The 16969-nt window shown below is 32.1% G+C and overlaps 1 protein-coding gene across 1 annotated transcript; it reads right to left on the reverse strand.

Moving 5' to 3' along the window:
• Nucleotides 1-14664: 14664 nt before the first annotated feature.
• On the reverse strand, nt 14665-16070 carry LOC107934339 (ervatamin-B). The gene is made up of 2 exons (XM_016866744.2): nt 15556-16070; nt 14665-15472 (listed from the first exon to the last, which is right to left on the reverse strand). Exons 1-2 carry the CDS (start codon nt 15989-15991, stop codon nt 14880-14882), a joined length of 1029 nt encoding a protein of 342 aa, XP_016722233.1. The 5' UTR covers nt 15992-16070; the 3' UTR covers nt 14665-14879.
• Between the last annotated feature and the right edge of the window lie 899 nt (nt 16071-16969).

The following is a 16969-nucleotide window of genomic DNA, read 5'->3' on the forward strand; positions in this document are numbered from 1 at the left end:
GGCTAGGTTGTGTTATCTAAAGTAATAAATCTTAATCAAAATCGTACCTTTATGATTTGTCTAGGATGAATGCTTCGTCCAAGTAGTCTTCGTCGCCATCCTCAAGCTCATGTCTGCTGAGTATAGACTCACTTCTAATCACTAGTGGGGTAATTTCATAATTTCTCTAAATTTTTTGGGGTCATTTTGTAAATAACAAGAATATCTCTAGAAATTTTCTAAAATAATTTCTTCAGAGAATTTTCTTTCTACAACTTTTCTTGAATTCAAGTGTATGAGAACAATGACTCATGCTCTCTTTATATAAAGAGAGTTTACAAAGAGTTCAAAATTGGATTAGAATTAATCACATTAATATTAAATTAATAAAATATTATCTTGATAAATATTAAATTAAATTTCATATTAAATTCATTAAAACAATATTACCTTTAGAAAAGTTAATTTGAAATCAAGTTACTCGGTAGAATCCCACTAGGAGTTTAATTTTTCCATTGCTCTACCACCAAAAAATCACCATCGCCGACCATTCATTAGTCGTTGGATCGTCGACCATCTGATCATCGACCGCCGAAAAATCACCATTCGATCACGGGTTTTGGTTCTTACGTTCAATTTTTTTTTATTTTGGGTCCAATTTTCAAATTCAATTACTCATCGAGCCAATTGTCTGACTTGAAAATTAATATAAAAAATATCATTTTTATTTTAATTAATTTGATTAATTTAATTTTACTTGATTAAAATTAATTTCCCCAAAAATAATTTAGATTTTCAAATTAATTTTTCAAGAAAATTCTTTAATCAAATTTCCTAATTGAACAATTCTCATGATCACTTAATTTAATTCCACATCGAATAAATTGACTCAATTAAATTATTTCTAAAGTCGTAGAATTTTTGTAACACCCCTAACCCGTGTCCGTCACCGAATTAGGGTTGTGAGGCATTACCAATCAAAATACAACTCAGAACAGACATTCATTTCAATTCAAGTACCAAATAATATAATCATTTCAATTTTATTCATATAGTGTAATTTTAAACCAAACTAACGTGCTTCGATTCTATAATTCATACTCTACCCAAATTAATATTCAAACATTATAACAAATGAATCATGGCAATCGAATACTTAACTTATAACCAAGTATAAATATTTTTCTTTCATATACCGATCATATATGAAGATATCCATTCATATAAATCTATTTCATTAACTACTTTCCAAAAATGCTATTTATAATTATGCACTTCTTCACATTTTACTAAGTCAAGCCAAACCACATGATTTATTAAACGTTAATATATATATACACGACATTAACAACTTCACATAATGGTCAAGTATAAAATTTGGTTTTACCATATTATGAACATTTTACCAAAATAATAACTACCAATTTTATATATAAAAGAGCCAAATCAAATCACACCATAATTACAATACCCCTTGACTAATAAATATCCAAAATACCTATGTATCATTTGCCAAATTCATAAATCACATATATGGCACATTGTAAACTGAAGCATTTAACTTAACAACTTAACCATTAATTACCAAAATCACGAACAAAACATATCATAGGCATGGATAAGTATATTTTTCCTATTGTTACCCAAATATAAATACACACCTTTTACCATTTCCAAAATACATATGCACAATCGATCTTTTAACCATATATTCAGTCATAAAATTTATCCTCCGATAATCTAACCAATTTCACAATTCGAATCAAAGCTAATTGTACCATTTATAACCGTACCTAAATGACCATCAAATAAATTACAATATATGTTCATATTTTTACTATCACGAACTGTACTTTAACAATCAATATGCAAACTATCACACATACATAACTTAACTTATGTGAGCATGTGTATTATGTCAAAAACACATCATTTACCACTTTCAAACTTTTACACAAGACAAATTATACATCCAAAATGAGCTACTTTCATGGCCGATTATACATCATCATTAACATTTCTCATTGCCGAATCATATAACCAACATCACAATCATATTTAACATGAAACATACCTCCAAATTAAGCTTATAACATGACCAAATATATATATACCAACATTAGTATCATGATCAAGCCATTTTCGCATGGTTATATACATATATACAAATTTCAAAACCAAACATATCAAAACTAGCCTATACATGCCACATAACCAAAAACTCAAAGCTTATATTTACCGAAGCGATAAATGGATAGTGTGATGAGGTCTCCTATGACTTTCAACCCGAGCAAGTCTCTGAAACTCTATAAACATAGAAAGAAAACACACAAAGTAAGCTTAGAAAGCTTAGTAAGCCATAAGCAAATAAATCATCTCAATGATATTTATAATTCAATTTAACTAGGCCGAATTTAGAAAATCTCAACCACATATACATCCATCATACTCGTAAATTCTTATGACCACATTAAGTAACTTCACTTATCTTATTATCAATGAACATATAAACCATGCTTTCAAATTCGAATAGCAACCGTTAGCTTAATCATATAAATTAAATTTGCACATATTAATTACATAACCAACCAGAACAAGTCATGTTTTACTAGCCATTTCACATATATGTTAACCATGCATCATAACACCACCATCTCGATATCAATTATCTAATCCAAATTTCAAACCAAATTAGCATACCTCAACACCATGTTTCATGTTTCATAATTCCCATGTTCGAACATATGACCACAATTTCATATAACGAGCATATGTAACACAATGTTTATTTGTATACATTCATTTCATTCATTGTCATATATTTCACATATCGTCATTTTAAACATACTCACCTTTCAATTTTTGAATAACATATACACTTCGTATGTACCTGAATCAGATATACTTTCACATAGTCATCCATTTCTCGATATTGCCCGTTGAACCATTCGAAATCAATAAGGATACTCGGATAGCTCAAAAAGCTCATACAACGCCATATCCTAGATATGGTCTTACATGTTATCACATATCGATGCCACTGTCCCACACAGGGTCTTACACGAAATCATATACGATGCCGATGTCCCAGACATGGTCTTACACGTACATCACAAATCGATGCCAATATCCCAAACGTGGTCTTACACGATAACACATCTCGAAATCCTATGTCATGACATATGTATCATATAATATTCCTATAGTTCGTACGGGGCTTTCGGACATCATCATTCAATCAATTCCAGCTCGAAACACGTCATTCCATGCTCAATTCAATTCGGTAATATGTATATAAATACAATTCAATTTGGTAATATATAAAACATATACATTTGAATTCAAGAATATTTATTCACTTATGAACTTACCTCGTACGGACACGAATGAACTGGAACGATTATTCAATAACTTTCAACTTCTCCCGATCCAATTCTGATTTCTTCCTTTCTTGATCTTGATCAAAGATACAAGTGCCGAATGCATGAGAGCTCAAAAATGGTGTTTTCTTTCTTTAGAAATTTGGCATTCACCAAAAGGATGGACTAAAGTCATGTTTTGGTTTATTTAATTAACCATTATTTATTTAATTACCAAAATGTCCATTAATAAAACATAAATAAAACACTTAATGGTTGTCCATCTTTGTCCACCCAATTATTCAATGGTCAAATCACAACATAAGGACCACACCTTTAATTAACTAAAGCAAATAAGCACTTTAACTTATAGCATGCTACTTTTCAATTTTACGCGATTACGTCCTTTTTATCGAATTAACCACTCAAATGGTAAAATTTCTTTACAAAATTTTCACATAAACATCCTATCATACTATAAACATTAATAAAATAATAAAATAATTATTTTTACCTCAGATTGTGGTCTCAAAACCACTGTTTTGACTAACCCTAAAAGCAGGCTGTTACAATTTTCTTATGATTCAAATGCAGTCCGATTGAGCTTTTGTTGAGCTAGCGGAGGCACCAATCGGACATATACAATTAGGCTCAAGTAAATTACAATTATGTCTAGAAGCATCATTCCGATAATTCGCAATTACTTAATCATGAAGCCAGTCCATAAGAAGTACCATGATTGAAAATTCCTTATTGTATACTCTTTACGAAAGCAATTCATCTAACTGTTTTGTCAAGTAACCTTGTCATGTGTGTGTTGTCCTCATATGATATCCTTAATTCCTTTGAGTTAAATACGTTCACTCAATACAATCCTATTTTATCTCATTGTCACCATTGTGTCTTCTTAATGATTAATATGATCACTGTCAACTAATGACTTTGATAAATTGCTCGTTTGAGAATAAGCAACCTGTGACCACATTCCATATTTATCAATCCACATACTACCAATGAGAGGATATCATTAACTCTTTAATCAAGATATTTATCCTATTTTTTCTAGTAAAACCATGCCATACACAAGTCATGTACCCAACATACCAGCTATCGGCTCAATCATATTTAGAGCATAAGCCTCCATTTATATCAAAGCACATGAGTTACATATTAGATCATGGTCAGTGACTAACTCAGGATTTAGGTAAGTTACACCATGAAAGTCACAAGTGAATTAGTTCACAAGCGGATTCAGAATTAATTCAACTTGGGTCCAGTCTAATGTATCATCCTTCTAATGAATACATCTATGTCTCTACCCATGGAGTCAATTGCTCCGATAGCCAAGACTAGTCATCTCCCTAATTAGAATTGTAGACGACATAATAATTCTTCTGAGTATTTTAATCAAATGCTTACTTTGATTATTTTATGACATTACAGACTTGATTAGGTCATCTACTGAAGTAAGTTGACTTTCTCTCAATGTAAATGTTCTTAGAATGCCACTTATCATCAGTTTGAACTTAGACAATCAACGAGCTAACATTTGTTTGTCACAATTTTGCTATGTATGTAAAACATGAAAGACAGAAACACAAAAGATATAATAGTGAAATGTGAAATTAACTTTATTTATTTATTCATCATTCAAATACATAGAAATAGTTACATATTTACTAAAATATGGGCACATTTCCCAATAATTTAACGGTGGATAGGCAACAGTGACAATGACACAAAAATTGCAGAGAAAAAACGGTGATGATAGTAGCGTGAACCAATTCCGCAGTGAAAGTCCGTAGTGGCAAAATAGAAGACTCAAAGTATGTTTTAGGGTGAAATTTGTAATTTTATGTTTTTATATGTGATAGCATGATGATATTTATTTGACTACGAATGTATATTCATGTATATGTATGATAAGCATGCCATATAGTTTAGCGAAAGAATGTCACATGTACTTATACATATATTGATCATTCATGATTGAAACCAGACATTAAAAATCTTGCATGTATTTTAAAATATTGAGTGAGAGCATGTCCCTAAACAAGACCTACAACCTCCATCAATGGTCTTTTACAATGGCATGAAAATTAAACTACCCCACTGTAAGATTGTCATGTGGACCTTACTGAGGAGATTTCCTAAAAATAAGAAAAATTATCTTGTAATCATATGATGGTTGGCTAACCCAGTTGTAGGTATTATCATGCAATATAACAAGAAGTTTCTCTTCAAGGAAGACAACTAGTCACAACATGTTACTAGGTGGGATTGTCCCATGATGACTCATTTGTGGTATATAATTTGATAGGTGTTGAGTTGATGTTTATACACTTAAGATCTTACTTAACTTCCCACGAAGCTCTACTTAAGTTAGAATGATTGTCAAACGTTACACAATTATTAGTACCTGTGAAGGCCTGAGGAATTAGGTTCTTGTACTAATTGGATTGAAATTCATGTTCTTACTAGTTGGTTAAGATTGCCCCAAGGTGTCTTGATTCAATGAGTGTAGGAATTATCGTTGCCACGGCTTACAAATGCTTTCAAGGTTTAATGTAAGACACAAGCATCATCTTAATGCATATTGTAAGTTGTAAAATATTTTCAAATATTTGTTTGACATAAAGATATTAATGAATGAATATTTTAGTTTCAGTTCGAAAATGACATCTACTCCTTTATTAAATATACTCACTAAGAACAAACTAAATGAAAACAACTATAAGGAATAGAAAAGGAATCTGATGATTATCCTAAGTTGTAAGAAACTAAAGACAGCCCTTGATAATAAATGCCCTCCTGCCACTCAAGTTGAGGCTAGAAAACGCTAAGAGGAGTCTAAGAAGATGGCTCGTTGCTATATGTTGACAAGCTTGACCAACTCCCTTTATAAGCAACTGGAAAGCTGTAAGATTGTCAAAGCGATTTTAGACAAACTAGAAGATATGTTTGAAGACCAAGTTGTCTTGGCTCGACAATCTGTTATTACTAGTTCGATGAATGTCCAGCAAAATCTCGGTACTCCAGTCAAAGACCATGTAATCTCTTTTATGAGATACTTTGTTGAGATCGCAGATAATGAGGTCAATCTAGACCAAAACACACAGATTAAGATGGTGTTCAAAAGCTTTTCCAATGGTTTTGCAGACTTTCGAACCGCATATAACCTTGGGAACAAGAATCTGACACTTATGAAACTTATGAAGGAATTACAATCCTATGAGATGATATTGAATGACAATTAGCCAGTCCAAAAAATAGAAGCTAACTTAGCTATTACTTCTTCCTTTAAAGGGAAGGGAAAGAACGCTAAGAGAAGCAAGACTCAGTTCTCTAGGCCACCTTAAGTGGAAAGGAAGAGAACCAAGAGACCTAAAAACTTATCTACGTCTAAGTGTTTCTTCTGCAGTAAGAAATGACATTTCAAGGCGAACTGCAAAGAGTGGAAGGATTTCTTGGCCACTAAAGGAAAAGGTATAGAACTCTTTATGATAGAAGCTTGTTTAGTGGAAGATTCAATAAACCACTAGGTTATTAATTTGATAGCCACTAATAATGTGTGTGTTTCGCTAAAGGGGTTCAAGGAGACGAAAGATCTTAAAGATAAGAGTCTATCGTTTTGGATCGAAAATAGGATAATTGTGGCAACTGAAGTTGTGGGAGAGAGATTTACATCTTTATTTTGATAATTTTAGGAAGATTATTTTGAAAGACGTTTTCTATGTACCAAGTTTCAAAAGGTTATACTCAGAAATAATATATTGATTTCTATGTGGTTTTCTCACTAAATGGAAATGACCTAGAAAATCAATTTATGGTTTTTCGAATTATTATTTAATTAATTAAATTTTAAAAATTTGATTAAATTAATTGGTCATAGTGAATTCGTTGAATATAGAAATATTAAATATATTTTCTCATAAATTCTTTTATGGTAAAGTCGTCATGATTTTAACGAAATTAGCATCGAGTTGAGAAAATTATTTAATTGAGAAATTAATTAATTTAAATTAATTTATGATGTTTATTTTTGGAAAATAGAAAAAAGTATGGAGTTGGATTGAATTATAAATTACTAGGTTAAAAGTCCAAAAAGTACTTATAATTGGACTCGATATTGGAGAGGCCCAAAAGGCCTCTCATGCTAGTGTACGGGATGGCAAACCCTAGTATATTTAACTAGGGTTGCCACTCCTCTCAATCCTAGTTAGAGTAGGATTTTGTTTTTCTATTGAAATAAACTTCTATTAATTCAACAAGGGTTTTACTTCTTCTCCCTATAAATAGATGGCACCAGTAGGGCTAAAAACACAATTTTGAGTGTTGGAAAAGGTTTGGAAAATGCAGCAGAATATTAAATTTAGGAAAAAACCAAAGTTTTAATTTTTTTTCCAAAACAAAAACTTGGTTGTGATATCTAAAGTAGTAAACATTTAATCAAAATTTTACATTTTCAATTCGTCTAGGATGAATGCTTCGAACGAGTAATCTTCTCCGCTATCCTTAAGCTCATGTCTGCCGAGTGTGAACTCACTTCGAATCAGAAAATTTTTCACAAAAATTATCAGTGGGATAATTTCGCAATTTCTCTAAACTTTTGGGCCAAATTAAAAATAAGAAAAATATCTCTAAAAATTTTCTGAAATAATTTCTTCCGAGAATTTTCTCTTTACGACTTTCTCTTGAATTCAAGTGTGTGTAAATAATGACCCAATGCTCTCTTTATATAATGAGAGTTTAGAGAGTTTAAAGAGTTCAACTATAATTAAACTTAATTACTTTAATATTAAATTAATAAAATACTATTAAGATAAGAATTTAATTTAATTTAATATTAAAACAATTAAAATAATATTATTTTTGGAATAGTTAATCTAAAATCAAATTCTCTAGTAGAGTCTTAATATGAGTGTAATTCTTCCACTGCTCAACCACCGAAGACCCACCGCCACCGACCATTTTTCAGTCACCGGAATGCCACCGTCACAGCTGCCAGCACCCTGAGCTGGTCCAATTTCTACCGGTTTGGTCTGGGCCAATGACGGTCCGACAAGTTCAATCCAACCATCGTTTGGATCGTTGGCCCAATTTCACATGCCAAGTCCGGTTCAACTAGTTTTTGGGTCTTGGTCTCGATTTTGGGCTCTCGAGCCTAATTTACAATCTCAAGTTAATTTTCAAGTTCAATTACCCATTGGACCAATTGTCTTACTTAAAAACTAATTTCCAAAAATATCATATTAATTTTTATTAATTTGATTAATTTAATTTTACTTGATCAAAATTAATTTTCCCAAAAATCACTTAGATTTTTAAAATTAATTTTTCAAGAAAATTCTTTAATCAAATTATCTAGTTGAACAATTCTTACGACTATCAAATTTAATTTCACATCGAATAAACTGAGTCAATTAAATTATTTTCAAAGTCGTAGAATTTTCTTCTGATTCAAATGCAGTCCAATCAAGTTTTTGTTAAGCTAGCGGAGGGACCAATCAGACATATACAATTAGGCTTGAGTAAATTACAAATATGTCCAGAAGCATCGTTCTGATAATTCGCAATTACTTAATCATGAAGCCAGTCCATAAGAAGTACCATGATTGAAAATTCCTTATTGTATACTCTTTACGAAAGTAATTCGTCCAACTGTTTTGTTCAATAACCTCCTTAGGTGTGTATTACCCTTATATGATATCATTAATTTCTTTGAGTTAAATTCGTTCACTTAATACAGTCCTATTTTATCTCATTGTCACCATTGTATCTTCTTAATGATTAATATGATCATTGTCAACTAATGACTGTGTTAAATTGCTCGTTTGAGAACGAGCAACCCGTGGTCATGTTCCATATTTATCAATCTACACAATGCCAATGAAAGGATATCGTTAACTCTTTAATCGAGCTATGAATCTCATTGTTTCTAGTAAAACCATGTCATACACAAGTCATGTACCCAACATACCAGTTATCAGCTCGATCATCTTTAGAGCATAAGCCTCCATTTATATCAAAGCACATGAGTTACATACGCATGGTCAATGACTAACTCAGGATTTACGTAAGTCACACCATGAACGTCATAAGTGAATTAATTCACAAACGAGGTCAAAACTAATTCAACTTGGGTTCGGTCCAATGTATCATCCTTGCAATGAATACATCTATGTCTCTACCCATGGAGTCAATTGATCCGATATCCAAGACTAGCCATCTCCTTAATTGGAATTTTAGACGACATAATAATCCTTCTAAGTATTCTTCTAAGTATTTAAATCAAATGTTCACTTTGATTCTTTTATGGGATTACGGGCTCATTTAGATCATCTACTGAAGTAAGTTATCTTTCTCGCAATGTAAACGTTCTTACAATGCCACTTATCATCAATTTTAACTTAGACAATCAATGAGGTAATATTTGTTTGTCACAATTTCGCTATACATACAAAATATGAAAGACAGAAATACAAAAGATATAATAGTAAACTATGAAATTTATTTATTCATTGTTCAAATGCATAGAAAACAATTACATGTTTACTACAATATGGGCACATTTCCCAATATTAAGATATTGTTATTCTGCTCGAAAATAGTGAGAATTCATTTTCCAAGTATAAATTCTATTTTTCGGAAAAAATAATTTATCGATTTCTATTGGAAAGAGATTTTTTTCATTGAAAGTAAAGTAAGTAGTTTTTGGTTCTGTGTTTGATTCAAATTCGTTAGAGGCCACACTCAAAATAGTTTGTGGTACAAGAATAACAGAGAAGGTTGTTTAGTTGAAAGCCAGAAACGAAAAGGATCCATCTAGATGAAAACATAGGTGCGATTTTGGTAAAAGGTTTATTGCTATAAATATCACAAACCGACTCGATTTTCAAAATTTTAATTTTCTGCTGTGCAAAAAAATCGTTTTTGAATCAGATTTTTTCCAACATGAAAAACATGAGGTTAGTAAAAGCACCAAATGTAACAGCCCAATATTAGTGGTGTCGAAAATAGTGGTTTTGGGACCACAATTCTGACGAGTGAGTAAATGTTTTAATATTTATTTAATGTCTATAGGGTTAATTTAAGGTAGTTTTAATTTTTTGTTTAGAAATTTTGAAGTTTAAATGGTTAATTAGGTAAAAAGGACTAAATTGAAAAAGGTGCAAAAGTTGAATTCTATTAGTTAAAAGGACTAAATGGCTATGGAAAGGAAAGCTAATGGACTTAGATGGTATTTATTCTATATAAAAAGTTAATGGACAATTTTAGTTTATTTTTGTCATTTTGTAAACTAATAAACTAAGGGTAAATTAGTAATTTAATAAATAAATCTTAAATTAAAATAAAACAAACTAGTATCATCTTTATTAGTTTTCTTCTCCACCAAAAATTGAAGAGATAAAATACCATTTTTATAGCTTTAAGGTTCGGCCAATTCAAGAGCTTGCATGGTAAAATTTTGTGACCTGTTATTTTTATGTTTTTGAGCTCATTTTAGCTTAAACTACTTAGCCCAATGGTTAATTTTCAAAATTGTTAAAGGTTGAATGACTTGCCATGATTGTTTTTGAATGTGTTTTGATGTTTGTTGATAGATTATTAAACTTGGTTGTTAAACAAACTTGTTTTGTTAAGTGATTTTTAGTGAATTTAGGGTTTAAAGATTAAATTGTTTAAATGGTAAATTCCTCGAATTTTGAGTGAAATGAGTAAAAATGTGGTCGATATAAGTATAGGAAAGAATCGGGTAACATGTATAGGACCTTTTTATAATGAATTTCTTTGAGTATGATAATGATCATTTTGGGATGAATATGACTTTAGAGTATGTATTTTGGTATGTTAGACCTATAATGCTTAGCCAAGTTTAAGTTTTTTGGACATTTTTAAGTGCTTGTAATATATGGACCTTATGTTGTGTTTATGATAATATGTGAATGGTTGAAATTGATGTCATTAGGTAGTTAAATGAAATAGGTTTTTTGTTTAAAGAATGGCAATATAGCCTTGTATGATTGAAGTGGTTTTGGTATAAATGTGGTGCCTTTGAATGGCATATTGGTTAGATGAAACAAGTTGTTTGAATTGGTATGTTAAATGTGTTTTGAAAGATGTTTAGGTCTATTAAATGTATGCACAAATGGTATGGATGATTGGATTTGTTTTGGTCTTCAAATGGCTTGTTTTTAGGGTCAAATTATGAAGCATATAGCATGGTATACGAGCTGTCGCACGGCCGTGTGTCACAAGTCAGAGAGTTACACGGTCTAACACACGGCCTGCGACACGGCCGTGTGACCTAACTTAGTGAGTTACACGACTTAAGGCACGGGCTAGGACACGGTCGTGTGTCCCTTTGTTCAACTGTTACACGATCTGGACTAGGTCACACGACCTGGCCACACGGCCGTGTGACCCCTGTTTTCAAAATTTTAACTTTTTCCCAAATTTTCTAATTTGTTTTAATTTAGTCCCAGATTGATCCCGAACTATTTTTAGGGCCTCGAAGGCCCGATTTAAGGCTCAAATGTATAAATTTTTGCTAGGTTTGAGATGAATTTTTAAGTAATTATGTTTTGAAGTTAATTGTTCGGATTTGCATAGTAAGGATTTGTAACCCTAATTCGACGACTAAGACGGGTTAAGGGTGTTACACCAAAAAAAATATAAACCATACTGATCAAGAGGTGGTGCATCCATCGATATAGAATCCGGGGTTGGAGTTTATGATGAACTTAATTCAAATACTCCCGATTGCAGCCTCAAGTGGGGTATTGTTGGCCTTCTATGACAAATTTTTCTACTCTTTTCCTTTTCCGACAATGGATATAACTTACCATGAAGTCTAAACTGTGTCATGTAATCCGAAGATGTCGTCAAATCCAGTTTTCATTGGTGCTCCCCCACAAGTCAATCTTGTGAAGTTCATCGAGCTCTTGGGGTGAGGACAGAATATTTTGCACAAACCCAAACTAGCGCATCACTCGGTAAGATTCGTTCATCTCAACCATTGCAAAAACTATCAATGGCTATTCAACATACCAAATATTGTGATTCGTCAAAAATTCAGCCAAGATGCATTCTAGAATTCTCGAATTAGAGTATGACATCCATTCAAACTACAGTACAAAATTATAAATTTTATTACATAACTAATATTAAATTTCAAATCCTTATGTAATTATTATATAATTGAATATTTCAAAAACTAACCTCGACTTCTAACCATTGATCTAACGATAACTGGATATCTTCAAACTCATTCGGTATATCCACATAACTCACGTCATTGTTCTACCTATTCAAATAATATGTTATTCCAAAAATATAATAATGAAAATAAATAATATGATAAGTATATTATTAAATGAATATTACCTTATTACGAGTGAGAATTGATAAAGGAATTTTATTCATAGATGTAAAAAATGGTAAATTTACCATGCTCAAGACTGAAAAATGAGTATACAACCACCGATTTTAATTTTCTATACTTTAGTTCCTCAACACATCTCTTGGTATAATGTAGCTAAGACAACTGATCCCCAACTAAGTCGTTTGACTTCTTTTAAGTCAATTAGTTATAGGAACCACCTTAAATGTACCAGATTTTGAGATTTATCTGGTATTAGAAGACCCCCGATCAACCTCAGTATGAATGCTCAAGCGAATTGTTATCTTTAAACCGCATTAAAAGAGTTATTGAGATGTTAAAATTTATCTTCTAGCCATTTCATATCTATCCAGCTATCACTAAACTTGTTTAGCACCTTGCCTAATAGTTGGTGGCAAATTGCACTCTAATCACCAACGTGCACTACTCTTATAACAATTGACCCATCAATCGGTAAACTGACTTGTAATGCCGCATCCTCGATTGTAATCGTACACTCACCGCATGGAAGATAGAATGTGTGTGTCTCAGGTCTCCATCTTTCCAGCAAAGCACTGATAAATGCAGACTCCAAGTTTGTCTTGCCAATCATACGAAACACATGCAAGAATCCAGCCTCTTCCAAGTGTTATTCAATAATACGAGCTACTCTCACACTTAAATTATGTATATAAGCTTCAATAATCTGATATTCGTCCTAGTTATATAAATATAAAAAAATATTAACAACTTAATAATTATATTAATTAAAATAAAAATATATATAATAACATTTTCTTACCATTTGTAATTGGACGTCGAAAATGTGTTTATGATCCAAATGAGTTAGAGGCATTGACATTTTTAAAAAAATTTAAAATGATTAAAATCGAATAAATGAGAAGAAAATTTTGAGAGATTAGAATAAAAATTAAGAACAAAAAAGTTGAGAGAATAGATGAATAGGATTGAATGAAAAAATTTGAAAATGAACGGGGTATATATAGGGAAAAAAGGCACCATTGGGTTGAAAAAATATGGTTATTGGTCTCAACAGTTTATATATATTATTTTTATTTAAAAAAAAGTTTTGGCACGGGGTAGGCCACGTGGCGCTACCCCGTCCCAAAATCAACCTATTTCCCTAATTTTCAACAAAAATGGTTTAAATTCCTGATTTTGTTTTAAAATTGGCATATTTGCCTAATTTTACCATTAAAATGAGTATTATTATCTTTTTTAAGGTTGTTAGGAAAAGGTTAAACATACATTTTGGTATTTAAATGTGGTTTCAAGGTTCAAATTGGCATTTGAGGGGTTTTTTTTGTCCAATTAGGTACTTGAGCTTGGCTATAAAATTCAACTTGGTACTTAAAGTTTATTTTGGTTCAATTAGGTACATAAACTTAGTTTCTTAGTTCAAATTGGTATTTGAACTTGACTTTTTTTATCCAAATTAGTACTTACGGTAAATGAATCATTTGAACCAATTTGAATTATGACGCCAAGTTCAGATATTAATTTAAACCAAAAAAGTTAAGTTTAGGCACCTAATTGGACAAAAAAAAGATTAGGTACCAAATTGAACATCGAGGCCAAGTTTAGAAACCTAATTGGACAAAAAAAAGCTTTAGATACCAATTTGAACCTCGAAGCCAAATTCAAGTACCAAAATATATATTTACCCTAAGGAAAATAAAGTGCGAAAAGCAACATATATATAACCACGTTTAAGGAAATGATGAGTTATAGGAAGCTAACATGATTGACATATTAGGCGGATACCAAGATCATGAAGACAGCGTAGGTGTGTCTTCAAGGGCTAGTTGCTTGAGGATTCTTAGTTGCATTTGCAGCCATAAACAAGAGCAACTTCTTAAATAATTATAATTATTTATCCAATGAATTGAATATATATTATGGTATTAATAGGCGTATAATCAATTAAAGAAAACATTAAATCAGTTAAATGAAGAAAAAGATTATCTACCTACCTCTCTATATTACATTCGTGCATGGTCACATCGCATGTTTTGCAGGTCCACACATATTTTTCTTCAACATGTATTCTTAAATTATAATTATAAAACATATAAAAGGAAGTGAAATATTTCAATAAGCAAACAGAATTCCTAGGCCAATTTCACTGAAAAAGCTGTTCACTTCTTAACAGGGTAACTAGTATCCATTGCAATACCACAAAGACCCCTTTTATCAGAGACTCCACGTTCCATCCTTACATAGCCAGCTTCACCCCATTCAGTACCCCATGAATTTTTCACTATCCAGTACTTTTTATTAAGAACTTCTCCATAGCCAACTATTGCAACTCCATGGTTGAGTTCATTTCCACAATCTCCAGTGAACACACCTCCGAAATAGAATTGAAATTGGAGCCCTGCTGCATCGATGGCGACCGATACAGGTTGCTGGGAAACTGCTATTTGCAGAGCTGTCTCATTGTTGGTAGGTAATCTCTTATACCCACTAATTGTTACTGCATGGTTTTTAGCTTGTGTCCGCTTGCAGGTGTCATCTCTTCCCGTGTATGGATAGTCTTTCTCAGTGGTGATTCCACCGTTCTTTATAATAAATTCATACGCTTGGACCATGTGTCCACCGTTGCAGCCTTGGTCGATAGAGTCGGTGTCGCAATCGATGAGCTCTTGTTCCGAAAGAGATGTCAAGTTCCCTGTTTTAATTTGATTGATCCCTTCTATGGCTGCCACTGCTGAGAATGCCCAACAACTCCCTGTATATCATTAAAAGGTAAGTGATGTTAAATTCATGCTTGATTAAAGAGAACAATTCATTAACTACGCAAGTGAGGCATACCACATTGGCCTTGATTCTTGATTGGAGCGACAGCACCTTTCTTTCTCCAATCTATGCTTTTTGGCAAATTGTGATATTTGTCATATGCGAAGCCTTTGCTGTTGCTCTCACATGGAGATCTTATGCTTTGGTAACCCAAATACATAGCTCTGAACTCATCATTTGTCATGTCTGCGAATTCGTTATCGGTCAACTTGAATGATAGGTTCTGTGAATTGACACAATCAATGAACTGAGAATTGGATTTGTATATCCCGAACCGCAATGCCCATTCGTTCTTGCTCTTGTACTTTCGGCCATGTCGGGCCACCCATCGTTGGTATCGTTCTTGCATATCATGGGGATCGTACTTTTCGGGGCAGTTGTATTTGCATTGTACCACTGAGGACATGCACAAGGCACAGACAAGTAAAAGAGTGAAACTAGGATTCTCCATCACCACTGCAGTTTGCCAACTTTGATCCCAAAGCTGGATATTCAAGATAGAGAAGAGGAATTTCTTTTGTGCTTATAAATAAACAAAATTTATAATTGTTTTCGATACGCATTTGGGTTCATTTATTATGTGCTTATAAGAATATATATGCTTTTGCTTCACGAATTTCAGTTACGTTTTTTTGCTGTTTATTCATGTTTTTTGCGCTTGTGGATTTCAATGGGGCAAGTCTTGTATGGATTTACCGTCAAGCAATTCCGGATGGATTGCATAGTATAGTAGTCCACTTAGTTATACAGATTTTTATGTTTGTTTGTATTATTGGGTTAACGTTTCTGTTAAGTTGCAACTTCTTTGGAAAGAATACAAATTTAAATTTTAGAGATAATATTACTACATAAACTAAAATACTATTATGAAAATACCAACATGAAAGATAAAAAGTGATTTTAGACGTAATAGAAATTCAACCGCTTCTTAACAATAGGTAAGGGAGAACCTTTTGCATCAGAGACTATTCCATCATGGTTAGGATTAGTGATTACTCCTTTTTGTTTTTATTTATGAATTTCTTGGCTTCCTTCCAACTCATTACACTATAAATAAATTGGAGACCTTGATCACCATTTTCAAGATGTGCAAAGTTGTTTTCTCACTTTAGTATAATTTTTTTTGAATTTTTTTTAACACAAATCATTAGTTGTGAGAAATAGATCTAATCATAGGTCGGATTATCCGTTCAGTTTCGAAGGTTTGTCCAAAAAGTGAGAGTTTAGACAAAAATATAGACTCAAAACATGAGCTTGAATAAAAAATAAGTCACGTTTCTAAAGGGTTGGGTCACAGGTAAGAATTTTTTAACCTGAGCTCTGCCCAACTCGAATTTGGCTAAAAAAAATTTCCCTACTATCGTTTTGTTGTTGTTTGTTGCTATTTTGTTATTATATTGCTATTATTTTGTTGTTATTGTTTGGATAT

This window comes from Gossypium hirsutum, chromosome D04 (assembly GCF_007990345.1).
Source record: "Gossypium hirsutum isolate 1008001.06 chromosome D04, Gossypium_hirsutum_v2.1, whole genome shotgun sequence".
NCBI lineage: Eukaryota > Viridiplantae > Streptophyta > Magnoliopsida > Malvales > Malvaceae > Gossypium > Gossypium hirsutum.